The sequence below is a fragment of the Myotis yumanensis genome, unplaced genomic scaffold (assembly GCF_028538775.1).
Source record: "Myotis yumanensis isolate MYYU_CA2020_CCGP unplaced genomic scaffold, mMyoYum1.0.hap1 SCAF_4, whole genome shotgun sequence".
Lineage (NCBI taxonomy): Eukaryota > Metazoa > Chordata > Mammalia > Chiroptera > Vespertilionidae > Myotis > Myotis yumanensis.
In genome coordinates this window covers 91782254-91801015 of record NW_027223755.1, presented here as the reverse complement: position 1 = coordinate 91801015, position 18762 = coordinate 91782254, and the positions used below count along the sequence as shown (strand labels likewise).

The 18762-nt window shown below is 46.3% G+C and overlaps 1 protein-coding gene across 2 annotated transcripts in view; it reads left to right on the top strand.

Annotated features, from left to right (window-relative positions):
- Nucleotides 1–815: 815 nt before the first annotated feature.
- Nucleotides 816–18762, top strand: part of SHISA9 (shisa family member 9) — a 286934-nt gene continuing 268987 nt past the window's right edge. Inside the window, exons 1-2 of one of the 2 annotated variants that reach the window (XM_070412955.1) lie at nucleotides 816–1471; nucleotides 13089–13216. In XM_070412955.1, coding sequence (XP_070269056.1) covers nucleotides 909–1471; nucleotides 13089–13216 — 691 coding nt within the window. In that variant the 5' untranslated portion in view covers nucleotides 816–908. The remainder of the gene's footprint in view (nucleotides 1472–13088; nucleotides 13217–18762) is intronic. The other variant, XM_070412956.1, reaches the window with a different exon arrangement.

Sequence of the window (18762 nt, the reverse complement as noted above, 5' to 3'; positions counted from 1 at the left end):
GAAGGGCAGAGCGGCCCCGCGCGCCTGGGAGGGGCGATCCTGATCAGACTGTCTCTGTTGGAGTGTAAGCCAGCTAGTCTGTCCCTCTCCCCTCCGAGGCACCCTTTCCCGTTGGGCAGATTCGAGCCGCAGCTCCAGCGCCCGCATCCCAGAAAAAGCCAGGGGCGGAGCCGCCTCTGCACCGGGAACAAGTCTGAGCCGCGCCTCCAGCCCGGAGAGGGCTCGGGAGGTCCCGCCGTCGTCCTCTACCTGCCGGGAAATCCGAGCTGTTCCTCCGGCGGCTGCGAAACTCCCTTCTACCCGCCCGCCAGCCAGGCTCGGTACTGCACGCCCCCCAACTCGCTCCCGCCCGCCCGCCCGAGTCACCTCTCCCGCGCCCCCGCCCCTCTCGAGCTCGCGCCCGCCTCCCCACCCCGCGCCTCCTCTGCCCGCCCTCCTTCCCCTCCTCCTTCTCTCCTGGCCTCCCTTCATTCCACAAGTGTCGCTTCGCTCTCTCCAGCGCACTTGGCGAGCCGAAGAGGTGAGAAGGATCCTGCGAGCGGGCGCGGGGCAGCGAGTCCAGAGCCGCCAGCCGAGGGACGGACTCTCCCCTGCGCTCCAGCCCCCGCCTCTCCCTGAAGCCAGCCGGACCTGCACCCCGCGCTTGCCCCCGCTCCTCCTCCCCCCGCCCAGCCCCGCGCGCTCCTCCCCGGCCAGCCCCTTGGCGCGCGGCGCGCTGGAGGCGAACACGGGCTGAGCCGAGCGCCGTGGCCGCCGACCACCGAGCGCCCCGTGCCGTTCCCTGCATGTGCGGCCCGCGGCGGCTCCCAGCCCCCGGCAGCAGCCTCGGCAGCTTCGGCCGCGCTTCGAGAGGCGGCTGCAGCGGCTCCAGCGGCGGCCAAACGGCCGAGCCCGGGCTGGGAGACACGATGCGCCGCGTCCTTCGGCTGCTCCTCGGCTGCTTCCTCACCGAGCTGTGCGCCCGCGTGTGCCGGGCGCAGGAGCGAGCGGGGCACGGGCAGCTGGCGCAGCTGGGCGGCGTGCTGGTGCTGACGGGGGGCAACCGCTCCGGGGCCGCCTCCGGGGAGGCCGGAGAGGGCGCGGGTGTCTCGGACGCGCCCCCGACCCGGGCGCCCACGCCGGACTTCTGCCGGGGTTACTTCGATGTCATGGGCCAGTGGGACCCGCCGTTCAACTGCAGCTCGGGCGACTTCATCTTCTGCTGCGGGACTTGTGGCTTCCGGTTCTGCTGCACGTTTAAGAAGCGGCGCCTGAACCAGAGCACCTGCACCAACTACGACACTCCGCTCTGGCTCAACACCGGCAAGCCCCCGGCGCGCAAGGACGACCCCCTGCACGACCCCACCAAGGACAAGACCAACCTGATCGTTTACATCATCTGCGGGGTGGTGGCCGTCATGGTGCTCGTAGGCATCTTCACCAAGCTAGGACTGGAGAAAGCGCACCGACCCCAGAGGGAGCACATGTCCAGGTGGGCTGCCTCCCCCTCGCTCTCCCCTCCCAGCTCCGCGCTCCCTCCTCTCCCCTTCCACCTTCCCTAAGCAATGGCGCCCCCCCCCCCCCCCCCCCGCCCCAGGCTCTCTGCTGAGGGATGTCACCGGGAAACCAACTTGGATTCGGAGAGGGGGAGCTGGGCTCCGCACAGGTGTGGACATGAGCTTGTGTGTATGTGTGTGTGTGTGGGGGGGGGGGGGGCGGAGGGTCTCTCCCTTCCCTCCCTGTCTTGCCGCACCCCCTCCCGGCGCGTAAGATTGCAGCGGACCTGAGGCACACAGCTGGGAGCCCTTGGCCTCCAAGTCTCTGGTTTTAGGGAGCGGTCCACCCTCGGGTTCCAAATACTAGATAAACAGGGGCCGGCGGGCGAGCCGGAAAGGGAAGGGGTGTGTGTGAGAGCCCGAACGCGCGTGTGTGAGGGAAGGAGGAGGGAAAGATGTGTGTGCCGCCAGCAACTAGTACGGCTCGGGAAAAGGAGGCGAGGGGGGCGGAGAGCCAAGGGAGGGCGAGAACAAAAGCCTTGTTCGGAGCGGCCGCCTCGCTTTCCCAGAGCTGCAAGGTCCTTGGCATCGGGAACTTGCTGCCTCTACGGTCTCCCCTCTCCCCTCCCCAACTCCCTGGCTCCGCTTCCCCGTCGCCACCTCTCCCTGTACCCATAGCTCGAGCTGGCGTGGACTTCAAAGGCCAGAGCCCCCGCCCCGCGCGGATACTAACCCCCTCCCTGACACCCTGATTCGCCAACTTTCCCGTTTGCCTCATTCATTATGCAAGTCCCAGCACGAGGAAGTCGCAGCAGATGGAAGGAGGCATTTGGGGATTAATGGAGCTATTTGCCTTTTGCTTGTTTTATAAGTGTCCACATTGATTCGCACAACCCAGTAACTTTGGAGGCGAGGACGCAGCTGCGAGGACGCTGCCTGGTACCCGGGAGAGGCCCGGGGTTGGTGTGAGGTCCGGGCAGGTGGGGTTGGAGAGAGACAGGCGGCCTGCGCACTGCTGGATAGCTGGGCGCACGCTCTGTCCTCTTTTCGAATATGGGTAACGGAGTTGCCACGTAGCTCCCCCGCTCCCCCCGCCCCCCAACACACACAGACACATGCACACACACGCACACCCCACACCTCCGCCGGGGACCTGTGTGTGCGCGTGTGTGTGCACGCGTTCGGGGAGCCTGCCTAAAAAAATCTGAACAAAGAGCCCCAGCAAAAACAGGCGAAGGAACATCACCACCTCACTAGTAATTATTTTCGATTTATACGAAGAGTATCCGATGACTTTTTTTTTCCTTCCAGAGGGGAGGACTTTGCGGGGATGGGGGGGGGGGAGGGGAGAAGTGAAGAAGTTCCTCCCGGTTTGGGTCAGCAGGGAGGTGTGGTGAGGTCTTGAGGAACAGAAGTAAGCTTGGAGGGGATGCTGACCTACCCAAAGAGTAAAGCGCTGGCCCCGCCCATCTCCTGCAACCCCAAGGTGCCCCGTCACCACCCCCATGGGCCCGGTGGTTTCACTCCCCTGCGGTGCCCGCCATCGCTGTGGATTCTGAGGTCTGCGTTAAGGTGAGGGTGAGATGCGCAGGCAGGACTGCGGCAGCGGTGTCGCCCTGGTAGCGAGAGATTCTCCCAGGGATAGGTAGGCTGCCTTGCAGATTCGGGTGAATTCCTCTGCTGAAATCTCCACCGAGCCCTTTCCTTGCAAACCTGCGCTTCAAGGAGCCCTCCTCAGTGTTGGCGGGGAGGGGGAAAAGAGTGGGGGAGAGGGGTGGGTGGAGAGGGAACAGGGAGGAGGCAAAGTGTGAGAGGAGCTAACCTTTGGGCACCTCTGGGAGAAAGTGACGCTAGCTTCAGCCCCTCTTTGATCTGTGCTTTCCTGTTGAGACCCAGCTCCACTAGGTACCTTAGCGCCCAGCAGGGACTCAACTTCCTTGTCCAGCACCCTTGCAGCTCCGTGAGGGGGCAAAAGGATCACTCCCGCTCAGTGTGTAGCTGCCACATTCTTCTGCTGGTATCAGGAAACGTCTGCTAGGAGGTGGAATCGAGGGGTACCCAGTCTTCTGTAACAGCCTGAATACAGGCGCTCCTTGTGGTATATACATCTTGGGAATTCCAGAATGGCAAGCGAGTGCATACACCTGAAGAGAAAGAAGAGTTGATTTTTTTTTTTCTTTCTGGCAGCTTCCCAGGTGTGGTTTTCAACCTTGGCTGCTGTTTAGGTTCACCTGGAATGCTATTAAAAAAAAAAATCCCTACCCTGGGCCTCTCCCTAGATAGACTATTTAAATCAGTAACCTTTAGGGGAAGGACCTGAGTGTCTGTACATTGGTAAAGCGCTCGGGGCTCTACAGTGTTCTGCCAATCACTGCTAAGGAATAGGCAGTCACATTTCTCAGTGCGGTTCTGGGTTCTGAGTGCCCGGCACCGCTCTAGGGTGTGTGTGTGTGTGTGTGTGTGTGTGAACATCCCTATAGTGCTCACAGTTATCCTGTGAGACAGGTGCTATTCTGATTCCCACTTACAAAGTTGGGTGGCTTGCCCAAGGTCACACGGTTACCAAATTGTGCAATATCTACTCACTCCCCTGGTTCCCACTGTGTCAGGGACAGATGTGTTCAGATGGGGTGAGCATTAGAGTGTGAGGGAGCTTCCTAAAAGGCACATTCTTGAGATCTATCCAGAGAGAGTCTGAATCAAGAGGTCTGGGATGCCCCCCTCCCCCCAAATCTGCATTAAACCAACCCACCCCACACTTTGAGAAAGACTGGTCTTGGGTTTAGGAATCTTTTACAAGGGATAAATGAATCAACCCAAGGTGACTCCCTTATTTGCGTTCTGTTGCTTGTTTTCTGCATGTATGTAGCCTTAATATGTATTTCTGTGGTGCTGCGGCTGCCCCAAGTCCCTCCCGCTCCCCCCCCCCCCCCCCCCTTGGGCTGCTTATGCAGGGAATTGTTTTTAGTCCCAGCCATGGGCTCATTAGCTTGCAAGGGACTCAGGGATGCTTGGGTGGGGCAGACATGCCAAGCTTGGCACCAGCAGGTGGCTTCCAGGTGAAATTAATGTGCTGGCCACAGCCTCTTAATTAGTTCTGTCTCAGGCTGTGAGGGTCACTGAGATGAGGGGTCTGTTCTCATCTCATCTCTAAGCACCTCCCCTTCAAAGACTAGAACACATCGCTGCTCCCATGTCACAATCTGCTCCTGGTGGCCAGCACGCTTGTGTTTTCCCAGAAGAGGCCTCTGTGATGTCAGTTTTTAGGCCCATAGTCCCGGGCACATTGCCTGCTTGCTTCTGGGCTGATTAGGACTGGAAGCAGGAGAAAGATAGTAATTTCAGGAGGGGTGCTTTGCACTCGATTTTGTAAGAACTGTACAGATGCTCATTCAGCAGCTGTAACAGCAGCTACATTCAACCACTATTAATTGGAAAAAGTGGCTGCAAGTGGCCAGCTATGGTTACCCAACCACACAGACATGTTTTGTTTGGTCTGCAAAATATTTCTACTTATGTACTTTTATATTTCTAAAGTTTTTCTTAATTTTTAAAAATTGTGAAACATTTTAAACCTACAAAAACTTGAAAGACTAATCAAAAGGGGCTTTAGTAGACCCTTTATCTAGGCCAGGATTTCTCATTCTTGGCACAACCGGCACTTGGGGCTGGATAATTCTTTGTTGTGGGGCTGTTCTGTGCCCTGCAGGATGTTTGGCAGCATCCTTGGACTCTACCCACTAGATGCCAGTAGCACCCACTGCACAACCCAGTCATGACAGTAAAACACACCCTCAGACATAGTCAAATGTCATGTAGGGGCTGACTCACCCCAGCTGAGAATTACTAATCTAGACTGAACACTTATTAGTATTTTGTCATATTTGCTTTATTGTTAATTTCTTTCTCTTCAAATATTCCTTTCTTTTTCCCTCTCTCTCTACACCACCCCCCTTTCCCGTTTGTTTTATGGCGGAAGCATTTGAAAATGAGTTGCAGATGAGGCACTTTGTTCCTAAATATTTCAGCATGGATCTCCTAAGGAGGAGGACATTTTCTCACATAACAATTCCAGTATCACATCCAAGAAAAACAATAAAAAATCCACAATATCATCAAACATCCAATCATATTAAAAAATTTTCCCAGTCATACTAAAATATGTCTTTTAGACTTTGGTGTTTCAAACCACGATCCAGTCAAGGCTCATTGAATTGGCTGTGAAATCTCTGTAGTCTCTAGCATATAGGTTGTTTTAAAACCAACTTAGAACCAATTTTCAATGTTTAAAATCCCGGGTATGTCACACAGAAATCCAGATTTCTGATTTCTCTTGAGAAATGGGTAGGTCTGGCCATTCTGGATGTGCATTTTCCCACGGCAACTATTGGTTGCTGCTGGGGGGTGATTACCCCGTTTAGGAAGGTCTCTGATTCACCTCAGTAGCCACTCCCACTCAGTTCACTTAGTGGTGTGACCTGCAGTCCCTGGAGAGGCAGTCAGGCTGATCTTAACAGCATGGCTCAAGTCAGATGGCCCCAGGTTCAATGCCAGCTTGGCTACTTACTAGCTGTGTGATCTTGGGAAAGTTACTTGACTTCTCTGAGTCTCAGGTTCTTGACTGAAAATTCGATAATGATAATCCCTATGTAATAGGTTTGGGTGAGGATTCATTGAGACCGGGTTTGGAAAGCTCTTAGCACAGGGCCTGTCCATATGGTCACTACTCAGCGACTATTACCCTTCTATAATCATCCTTGTTATTGGAGTTTTCTTTTTCTTAATATATTTTTATTGATTTCAGAGAGGAAGGGAGAGGGAGAGATAGAAACAACAATGATGAGAGAGAATCATTGATCAGCTGCTTTCTGCATGCCCCCTACTGGGGATCGAGCCTGCAACATGGGCATGTGCCCTTGACCGGAATCAAACCCAGGACCCTTCAGTCCACAGGCCGACACTCTATCCACTGAGCCAAACCCCCTAGGACTTGGAGGTTTCTATCTCTTGTTTACTGAAAGGGATGAAGTTGTAGTCTGGAACTCAGTTCTAGCCTTTGCTCTGCTATGTCTATTTGGCTGTGTGACATTGGCCAAGTCTTGAAACTTCTCCAGATTTGCATTTAATCTTAGAAGGAGGGGGCAGGTTCAGAATAGGAGAGAAGATCTACCTGCAACTACAAAAATGCATTGCAAATTGTTGGCCTAGGTAATGTTGAAGAATCCTTGCTGTTTTTTAAAAACAAGTTTGCCATAAGCTTGTGTGTAAATTCTGATTTACTTTCACGTCGCTCTCCAGGGAGGTAGGCCCATGGCGATCTGCCTTTTACGAGGCACAGCCTGCTTTCCAAGAGGGTGAACAAGCCCCTGGTGCATAGTGGGGTTGGATTGGACTTCAAACTCAGTGTGTGGCCAGAGCACAGGTCCTTGACCACTGGGCTGCACTGCCTTAGAGCACAAACATGCAGGACTTCAGGTCACAAAGAAGTACTTGATGCTCTGCAGATCCCAAACATGCATCGGAGCCAGTTCAAGGAGCCACTGTAAGATCAAGGCTAGCAATGTGTTCTGCGTGTGCCCTTGGCAGGGCCAGCCCTCTTGGAGGAGGTACTGATGAGAAATGACCTTGGGGGCAGGAACTCGTGTTTGAAGCTCTCTACACTTGAAACCAGTGGGGAACACATGGCATTATTTTGCCTCCCTTCAAACAGAATTAGAAATCCAAGTACAGAGCACAGTGTCCTGTGTATATTTGAAACATGCTTCAGAAGAGCCGGAGTCCCTTGCAAAGAAATGGCATCAAGTGATAAATATCCCTCCTGCCCTTGACTTTTCTCTCTTCTTCTAACTTCCCTTCAACTTTCCCTTCTTCTTACTCTTGTGGTTATCCTATGGCTTCCACCAGCTCCCAAGGCTGGAGAAGACCATGCATGTAAATACTGATCACAGAAAAGTCTCCAAATTATTTTTCCTTGCAGGACACGGTTGCTTCTCTTTGGGCCCTAAGTTCTTGCACTTTAAAAATCACCGCCCTTGGGGTAAAGTTGACACAATAAAATGCACATGCTTTAAGTTTATAGTTGGATGAGCTTTGACAAATGTCTACAGTGTGTAACCACTATTCCAGAAAGTTATCTCATGCCCATGGCTCTTGCATTCTTGAAAAATAAATGATGCTTCTGGGGCAAGAGGAAATACTCAGGAATCCTATTCAACTGTTTAAGTGTCAGAACATGATTTAGACCCTAAAGACCCCCTTGACGCTATGAAGCAAGAAGCTGGGACTCTGAGCTCTGTTCCACTGCAACTGAAAAGAAAAGAGATGCAGCATTTTTTGGTTATTGTTGTTCCTTAAATAGGCCATGCTCATTGCTACTTGGGCGTGGCTCAAATTCTCTATCTGTTGGACTTCACATGGCTGGCCCCTCCTGGTCGTTCAGGTCTCAGCTCAAACGTCACCTTTGAGAAGCTGTCTCTGACCACCCAGGCTTAGTTACTGCTGTCCCTCGCCCCCGCTGCCCGTCCTTCAGTGTTACTTGCTTTATTTCACATTACGGTCTAAAATTACTAATTTACTGTTTTACTAGTTTATTATCTGTCCTTCCATTACTCTCCATAAGGAGTGCAAGGACACTAACAGTCTTTTCTCTGGTCCATCCTGAGTGTCTAGAACAGTATCTGGCGCAGAACAGTATCTGGTTTCTAAACATCCTGGTTTATATGACCCTAGATGCCCAGTGCACAAAATTCGTGCACTTGGGGGCAGGGGTCCCTCAGCCTAGCCTGTGCCCTCTCACAGTCTGGGACCCCTTGCTCCTTACCTTCGCCTGCAGCAGAGGCAGGAGAGACTCCCGCCACCACTGCTGCGCTCACCACCCTTGAGCCCAGCTTCTGGCTGAGCTGTGCTCACCCTGTGGGAGCCCACTGACCACCAGGGGGCAGCTCCTGTGTTGAGCGTTTGTCCCCTGGTTATCAGTTCACATCATAGTGACTGGTCGTTCTGCCATTCAGTTGATTTGCATATTAGGGTTTTATTATATAGGATAAAAAAGTAGTTCTCATTCATTCATTCATTCATTCATTTGCTTATTCATATATTCATTCAGTAGTATTTATTGAGTACTAATGGTATACACACCACTGTGTTGAGAGCTATCATAGAATAGTTAACAGTACAGACACAATCCCTGCCCCCACAGAGCTAACAGTCAAATGGCAGGAGACAGATCACACACAAGTAAATCTACAAGTAAATTGATCCTAAGTTGAACCTCATGAAATTGCCAATATTCAACCAACTTTGCCCTCAAAAATGGTAATATTTCAACATAATTGTTCTGTGGTAGTTTCTCCCACAAGGTACCTGTATTAGCCAGGGTTCTCCAGAGAAACAGAACCTACAGTAGTTACACATGAAGAGATTTCTTATATGGAATTGCCATTGAAAAGTCCAAAATCTGAAGAGCCAAGGTCCCCAACGGTTTGAGTCTGAAGGCCAGCAGGCTGCTGTAGTCCCAGGAGGAGCCTACGTCTCAATTTGAAGGTCATGAGATGGGAACATTCTCTCTTACTCTGTAGGGCCAGCCTTTTGTTCTATTCATGCCTGCAACTGATTGGGTAAGGCCGACCTACATTATGGAGGCCAATCAGCTTGACTCACTCTGCCAATTTAAAGGTTAATCTCATTCAAAGGCACACTCTCAGACACATCCAGAATAAAGTTTGGCCAAATATTTGGGCACCCCATGGCCCAGTTATGTTGACCCATAAAATTTACCACAACAGTACCTTTAAAGGATCTTGCTACTCAGAGTGTGGCCTGTGGACGGTAGCATCTCCATTACCTGGGAGCCTGAGCAGAATCTCAGATCCTGCCTTGGACTTATTGAAACATAATCTGCATTTGAACAAGATCCCTAGGTAATACTAATGCACATTTAAGTTTGAAAAGCACCCAGACTCTAAGCCACAAATAATTGCCAAATGTTTGGGCATTTGGCTTGCAGCACATGGTTGGTTCCTGCCATTGTCTGATTCATTAAATTTTTTGACACATCCCTATTTATAACATGCTTTTAAAAGCATGCATCCCAATATATGCCACATTTGTTTTATCTATACACCTACCAGTGAACAAGTATTAGGTACATTATAAAGCATACAAAGGACAGAGACTTTAAAATGAGCTGAAGGTGAAATAAATAATTTTAAATTTGTCACTAATCATGATGACTTCCTGCAGTCTTTAGCTACGATCTCAAAGCATGATACACATGGAGGATGAAGTTCATCACTAATAAATAAATCCATATTTTGATTATTCCTCATGAGAGTTTTAATTATTCTGGGCTGACTTCATTTTGATCTGAACAGACCATCATTATTTTAACCCTGTGAGAAGCTGTTGACAAGCGGGGGAGAGTCAACTCTATTATTTTCTTGTACGTTGCTTTATCACTATTTTTTTCAGGCTTTGGTTTTGTTGAGAGGGATATTTTAAAGCAACATGTCTCTTTAGTGATGGTTAGCATAGTTAAAACGATATAATTTGACCCAGCTGGTGTGGCTCTATGGTTGAGCGTCAATGTCAATCCGTGAACCAGGAGGTCACTGTTTGACTTCAGGTCAGGGCATATGCCTGGGTTTTGGGCTCAATCCCTACTAGGGGGTATGCAGGAGGCAGCCGGTCAGTGATTCTCTCTTATCATTGATGTTTCTACCCCTCTCGTTCTCTCCCTTCCTCTTTCTGAAATCAATAAAAAAACATTAAAAAACTAGATAATTTATCTGCATATCCCCTTTAGAGGTGCACAAACTGCAATACAGGCATTTGCCTCATTTGGTCCAAGATTCCTGATTCTCACCACCTGATGTGGGCATTTCAACGGAGGGCACCAGCATCAACACACATATCAAATGGATTTCTCATTTTTAATAACTTACCAAATAGATTTCTCATTTCAAAGACCATATATAGAGATTCTCATATTTCTTCCCCCCATGCCAAATCATTTTCTGCAGTCCCTGGACCCTGGAGTGAGGGAACCATGCCTTGAAGACTCCTTGTCCAGGACACGGAGATCTCTAAGAATCATTGTCTCTGCTGCATGCTCTGGGAAGGGCTGCCTTGGGGAAAAGTGTCCCTGGGGCTGGATTTTCATGAGTTTTGGCTTTCAGGAGAAGCCCAGGGGATCTGCAGATGGCCAAGTTCACGGTACCTGTCCTGATTATGACTTTGCTATCCTCTTGAAAGCCTGAGTACCTTGGAATTCTGGGGTGGAGGTGGGGGACTCTTTAGGGAATCTGGTGAAAGCGATGGCTTCTTGTTCCAGAACAACGCACACATAAAATTTCCATTCACTTCCAGAAGGGTACAGAATTCCCCTGAAGCTCATGATGAACCTGTTTAGAAGTGAAAAGGGCAAATTAGGTTTGGGAGACATCTGCTCTTTGCCTCAAAGCTTCCTACGCTGCAGCCCCTTCCCATTTCGGATCCTGGCAACTGCACAGAGGTGAGAAAGGGCCTGCACTCTGACTTCAAGACACTCAGATTCGCATCCCAGTCCTCTGGTGATTAGCTGGGTTAACTTGGGCAGTTTTTTTTTTTTATTCTGTAAAGTGGGTTTAATCATCCTCACCTTGTAATACTCTCCCCCTTGTTTGCCACCACCTTTCAGCTTTGTTGACCTTGTTTGTTCCTTAGGTAACCGAACTCTTTCCTGTCTCAGGGCCTTTGTGTTTGCTGCTCCCTCTGCCTGGAATGTTTCTTATTTGAATCTTTTTGTGACCAACTCCTTTGCACCATTCAGGGCTCAATCCAAATGTTATCTCCTCAGAAAGTCTTTTCCTGATCAACCTATCTCTCTCTCTCTCTTCCTCTCAGTTTATTTAGAATTTTTTTTTTTAAAAGTGTGCAATTCAGTGGTTTTTAGTATATTCACAAAGTTGAGGAAACATCACCACTATCTAATTCTAGAACATTTTCATCACCCTAAAAAGAAACCCCTCACTTATTAGCAGTCACTTCCCATGTCCCATAAAATCCACCATCTTAACCATTTTAATTTGTACAATTTAGTGCTTTTTCGTATCTAACCATCACAACTCTCACATTCCTGAACCTTTTATTACTCCAAACAGAAACTCCATATAGAACAGTCACTCCCCAATCCTCTCTCCCTCATCTCCTGGCAACCACCAATCTCTCTGTCTATAGATTTGCTTATTCTGAACATTTCACATAAATGAAATTATACTATATGTGGCTTTTTGTGTCTGGCTTCTCTCACTTGAGTATAATGTTTCCAAGTTTCATTCATGTTGTTGCAGATATCAGTACTTCATTCCTTTTTCATGGCTGAATAATATTCCACTCCATATAACCCATTTTGCTTAGTCACTCATCACTTGATTTGGGTTGTCTCTGTTTTTGGGCCATTGTGAATAATGCCGCCAAGCACCAGTTTCTCTTGATCATGTAATACTTTTATTTATTTAATTTTTGTAGCCCGTGTATATTTATTGAACACATATGTTTGTATTCCATCCCCTAGAAAATAAGTACCAGGAGGCAGGGATCTTGCCTTTCTTGTATGCTGCTGTTTCCCCAGGGCCTTGGTTAGTGCCTGGCACAGAGTGGGCAATCAATATGTGTTGGGTGAATGACTGAATGAATGAATGGAGCTATTGCTATTGTCTTGTTTCCTAGCAGACTCCATCTTTTCCTCTAATTCCTGTGGGACTTTTGCTGTGTTGACCTGTGTCTCTCTCACATCTGACATTTTTCACCAGCTGCGGTTCCAGGCTGCGAGCTTGGGGGAATGGTTGCCCAGGGGGTAATGGGACAATGGGAAGTGGGAGGCACCTGAAACATTGCTGGGGCCCCAGGTTCTCTGTTTTCTCCCCATCCCCGACTACTGATTAAGAGGGGCACCAGCATGGGCTCTGTGCGGATTACACTACATCCTTCACAGCTGCAGGAAAGCCCATGCCCACAGTGTACAGGGCTGTGAATACAGATTCTCGTTCAAATCCCTGTGCTACAACTTACTGGCTGTGTGACCTTGAGCAGGTTAATTCACCTCTCTGAGCCTTGGTTTACTTACCTACAAAGAAGGAGTAATGATCCCCATAAGGTGTTTATAGGCTGCTTAATAAAGGCATGTAACGTGATTAGCATGGTGCATGGCTTATAGTCAGTACTCAATAAATGTTATTTGTTATTAATAGTGGGCCATTACTGTACATGAAGTGTACATGAAGTGTTGGCATCTAGTATTAGATATAAGGGGAGACTCAATCTATGGGGTGCAGATATATTACATATATTCATCATTTAGTCCTCTCAACAACGCTGTGAAGTACTGATACTGCCATTACACAGCTGTTGTGGGAAGCACGTGAGCTGTTCTGCATGAAGTCCTATGTACCCTCTAATTGCACTGCTCTTATTTACTTACTTGTGTCTCTCTCCCCGCACCCCCATCTCTAACCAGAATGGCGGCTCCATGCAGTGAGGGGCCTTGTCTTCTGTTCGCAAGCACAGTGCTCGGAGCACAGCAGATGCCAATTGTTGTATTTTGAATGAACAGACTTCAATTCTTTCCTCTTTCAGGGCCCTTGCAGATGTCATGAGGCCACAGGGCCATTGCAACACCGACCACATGGAGAGAGACCTCAACATCGTGGTCCACGTGCAGCATTATGAGAACATGGATACCAGAACCCCCATAAATAATCTTCGTAAGTAGCGCTGCGTGATCCATTTCCAGTCCCACATGGTGACCAAGGCAGTGGTCACACTTGCAGATTTCCTGGTGTGTGTTTGGGTCCATTAAGAGCTCCTCTTCATTGATTCGTTAGAAGTTTTATTTCATCTCTCCTGAATGAAACTGTGTGTGGCATCATCAGAGTTTACTTCATTTGTTTCTCTGTGAAAGAGTGATTCACTTGGTTGAGTTCTCAGGCTTGGTTCTTCTGTTAATTAATAGACCACTTGGTGGGCTCATCTTGGTTCGGTACTTAGTTAGCCAATGGATGACTTGGCTGGCTCATCTTCGGTAGTTAATCTGTTAGCCAATGACCCATTTTGTTGGTTCATCTTCTGTTAAAATCCCTGGGTAATTTGCTAAGCGATGGTCCATTTGCTTATTTGTCTACCTCCTAAGGTAGACCAGTTGTGACTTTTAGGTTTTATACTGTTTTCAATGAACAGATACTAGTTCAGAAGAATTAGATCTATTTTTCATAAAACTAGAGTTTCATAAAAATAATCCACAAACTTCTTTGTGTGTGTGTGTGTGTTTGCGTGTGCACATGCTATGCACATTTGTGTGCTGGGAGTTGTAGTTATGTTGTTTAGGGGTGTGTATGTGTGATTCAACAGTAGTAAATTCCATTCTGTTGTTCTTTCTAGACAAGAAAAGCTGCATTTGTTATTGTGTTTTATTCTTTAGCGGATGGAACCTACTTGGGGATCTTGGTATGCTCTTAAAGATTTTCTTCCCTCTCAAAGGTCTGTATATACAACATACATTATGGATTTGATACACTGACTAATGGGAGTGGGGAAAAATAGAATTGTTTAATTTTTTGACACTAGTGTACCATCATGGTTATTCCTAGCAATTATGCTTTCAAGTAACCACCCCCCCATCCCACCACCACCACACACACATTAAAGAAATGCAGAGGCTTTGTTTTAAAATAAAAGCCAGACAATTTAAAGGATGCATTTAGTTGTGGCTGGAGGTTCTTAAAAACAGAAATGGTTCTGTCATTGAAAATCTTATAGTCTGGGCTGCCTTCGCTGAAGCTCTGCTAGGAGCTGCATTGATGTTTTATTTGTTGAATCATAATTTAGGACTGTTTGGTTACAAATTTTTATTCTTGATGTGTAGAGGAATATGTCTGTGGAATTTGACATAGGTGAGGTGAATTCTCTGGTTCTGCATGGTGATCATTTTTCATGGCCTTGGAAATGTTACAGTACATTCACAATATCAATGTTTACACGGTTTGAAAATGGGTACCAAGTAGAATGTCTTAGGTTTCATTGTTTTAAATAATTCAACATTATTTATTCATGAATCAGGTCGTAAAATGGTATGAGAAAAGCCACAATTTAGAGCAAAATACACCAGCAGCTGGAAGTTTTATGATCACATCTCACAGCCGTAAAAGATATGTTATATTGCACAAACTCTGACATGGCAATTGCTATGTCCAATTCTGGCTTCGATGGAAATGAAAGCATCCCTTTTAGATGGCACAGGAAATAAGCTGAACCTACATGTCTGTGGATCCTGAACTTCATAAGTGGGTGAACGTGATCATGGCGTAGAAAGAGCTGAAATGGGGCTGAGTACCTGGCTGTAAAAGGTGTCTGTTAACCAGTTTCTCATAGGACATTTCAATCTTTAGGATGATTTTTGAAGCAGCACTCACATGAAATAGCAAACTTACTGAAGTCATCCACATTTCATCATTCCATTAAGTGAAGGGCAGGACACATCAATGAATCTTGCTTAATAAGGGACTTTTATTTTAAAGTTGCACTGAAATACATGATTGCTTAGAAATGTGTCTAGGCACTGAGTAATTCAAAAATTTCTTATAACAGGCTAGCTTGATTTATTTATAATTCTTGCTTTTAGTCTATATTTATGTCTCAGTAATCAGTGATCTTTTCTACTAAGAAAAAAATGTGTCTTGTAATATTCTCCAGGACAGAACATAGGGGAGACTTTCCGCTATGTCACAAACATTGCATTCTCACAAGAATTACCACCGATGTTAATTTTATATAAATCTGCTGAGTTGATTCAATCCTTATTTCCTAGACTTCCAGGGACTATTTGGAAAATAAGATGCATATGGCTTTCCCACAGATTTACATTAACAAGTTTAATTTATATAACTAATCCAGTGGTTGGTAATAATGATAGGTTTTCTTATAATGCCTTTATCTTTTTATTGACTTATAGAAGCTATTTACATATGATAGAAAAAGGAAACAATTTGCATGTCCAGAAGAAGGAATGATTTTTTAGTTCATTAAGAGGATAGGAATAGATGAGTTATATTTATCCGTTATTAGGGGTTCAAGAAGCTAACCACTAACCCGAGCTCACTTTGCATCATAGAGAGAACTAGGAGAGAACAAACTTATTCTGATAACTGGAGAGTAAGACCAGCTCTTGGTGCCAGAATTAGAATGCATTTATTGATTATAAAAGGATTTTTTGGGACATTATAGAAGCTACAGAGATTTACTATTACAAAAAATGGCAAGAAAGATATGTCTGCTTGTGATACACCAAGAAGGGGACACATCATGCTACTTTCAAGGTGTTCTTTACTCAGCATTCAAGTTACCAGATTTGACTGGGAACTCAATAGTCCCAACTTAAATATTTTCATTTCTATTCAATCACTCACTCAACATTGCTGTAAGAGAATATGTAATCACCTCCATCTATTTCTCCTCATCTTCTTAATACTAATGCCAGATCACTTTCTGGTCTTTCCCTTAAGTTTGGGCCAAGTGCTAAGAGAATCAAAAGTCAGTGTAGAAGTCTGGATATTTAGAAGGTGTGGGGAGTGGAGAAGGACTAGGGTGAAGTCAACTAGGGAAGAGAAAGCTTCAATTTGGGGACATTTTTGCCAGCCTTTTTTAAAATAAATTTCCTATGGTTGACTTTTCCTGTGATAGACAGGACTTGCCTCTTTATCTGAAGATGGATTTTTCTCCAGCCAATGCTGTTCATGTTCTTACCAGGCATTCAGTGACATTGCCTAAAAATATTTAGTCTGATAATCAAAAGGGCCTTGACCTCTTTGATGAATAGGATGTAGATTCAGATGAGATAGTGATTTTCTGCAAATGCTCCTTGGCTTCTGTGTAATTATAGTTTGCTTTTGAAGGCACACTCTGTCCTCAAGTGCTATGAATGGACTCTGTCTCCCCCACCCAGCCTCGCTGCCTGCCAATGACGTCACCCACCCCCTTTGAGAGTGCAGAGTAAATACAGGTCCCCTCAGTCTCAAGGATGGGAGATGTGAGTGAGGGACTATGGACACAAGGATACAACCTGCATCAACGTTTCTCAACTTCTTTGTGTGAATAGCACACTTTAACTTTATTGATTGATGAGAGAAAGAGAGAGAGAGAGAGAGAGAGAGAGATTTGTTGTTCTACTTATGCATTCATTGGTGGATTCTTGTATGTGCCTTGACCTGAGATTGAACTTGCAACCTTGGTTTATCGGGATGATGCGCTAACCACCTGAGCTACCTGGCCAGGGCAGCACACTTATTTTTTGAAATAAAATTTTAATTTTGAAATAATTTCATATTTACAGAAAATATGTAAAGAGAGTTCACAGAGTTCCGTATATTCCACATCTTACGTTACGAGGTACACCTGTGAAGACGAAGAAATCAATATGAGTACACTATTTTTAGCTGGAATGGAGATATTTGAATTCCACTCATTTCTGCACTAATGTCTTCTTGCTGTTCCAGGATCCAATCCAGGATACTACATTATATTTAGTACAGCAAACTTGGTAGTAGAATTTTGGTTGTGCTGCATTGTTTAATGATGTAGTAAAGACGAGAAACACTACTAAACAAGGCAGCAGCAATTACGATGCCTTTATTGCCACCGTATAAAAGAGATGTCACCCAGTGTCTATAAAAGCATCCACATAAAATCATTCACCTGGCCAGTGTTGGAATGGAGCCAGTGGTGTCGTGGCTGTGCGCTCACTCATCTACTCAGGGGACAGGCTCCGTGATCGTAGGGTTGATGTTACACTGTTTATTTTACAGCATAATCTGAGCAAGTGAGACCTCACCCCAAACTGAGGAGAAATGCTGACTTGATATTTTAGGACACAGAATCCCATCAGAAAGACCAGGCTCTGATTTCAGCCTCACCCCACCCTACTCTGTCAGGATCATTCCCAGGTGGATTTACAAGGACCCAGATGAAAAGCAGACCCACGGTTAAGTTTCTGAACATGTTGTACAACTTGTGTCTAGGGCCAGATGAATTTTCGTACTTTTGTCCGTATTTTTTGACTTTTGGAGAGATTGGTAGGAATATTTTCAAATGTTGTTTTTTTTTTTAAATTGGGGGGAATGTCCTAATCAGGAAAGGCAAAGGGTAAATATAGATATGAGTATATAAGAGTAAAATTATGCAAGATAGTGTAATAATAGTGTAATATTTACTGTAATTTAGCATTCTAAACTCCCAACACATTGAATCTTCAAAACCTTATTAGGTTAGTACCATTATTTTTACCATCATAAGGATGGGAGACAGGCTCACAGTGGTTAGATGGCTTATTCGAAGTCCATACAGATACTAAATGGTGGAGCTTGGATTTAAAGGGAGCAGGTAAGACCCCAAGATTGGTGTCTGTAAACACTGTACTTATACGACCTCTCTTTGTGGTACAGCTGTTTGCAATATGCTGAGTGAACCGAAAGATCTATCATCTGCACGTTAGGAAAGGGCTGTTTCCAAAATATACCCCAGGGTACCTACTGTCTTGTGATGAATTCTCTCTCAGGAGGAATAATAACTAACATTTATTGAGCATTTGCTACTTGCCCGGCATTGCCAGCTAAAGCTTTGAATGTATTAGCTCATTCATACACAAAACAACTCTCAAGCAGCCTGGCTCATTCCTACCTCAGGGCCTTTCCACTTGTTGCCTACAGCAGTGTTCCCTTTCGCAACTCACCCCCATTGCCGCCTCATTAGAGAGGACTTCCTTGTCTACCTCTGGCCACCAATTGTTCCCCATGTCCTGTTGTTTTCTTCATAACTTTTGTTCTCTCTGATATTGTCATACTCATTATTTATGCCTCTTCCACCACAATGTAAACTTCCGGAGAACAAATGCTTTGTATTGTCACAGCTGCACACCTTAAGGCAGGAACTGGGCTGGCTCATGGCAGCAGCTCCATAAATTTTTGTCCAATGAGTAAAAAAGCCTGTGGAAGAGGTATCATTATTCCTATTTATGAAGGAGAAAACTGAGATTCATGGAAATTAATGAAGGGACCTAACATGATGGCTGAGATTTACTTTAAAAATCTCCAGGAAAATATAACATCGAGGGAGATGGTAAATGAAACAAAATGAGGAAAATATTGCAGTCGGTGGTCAAATAGAATTATTCCGTTCTATCTTTGTGTATATTTAAAAATATCCACAATAAGGTGAAAAATCAAAGAACTTGTCTATGATATCATAGTTAATAAATAGAGGA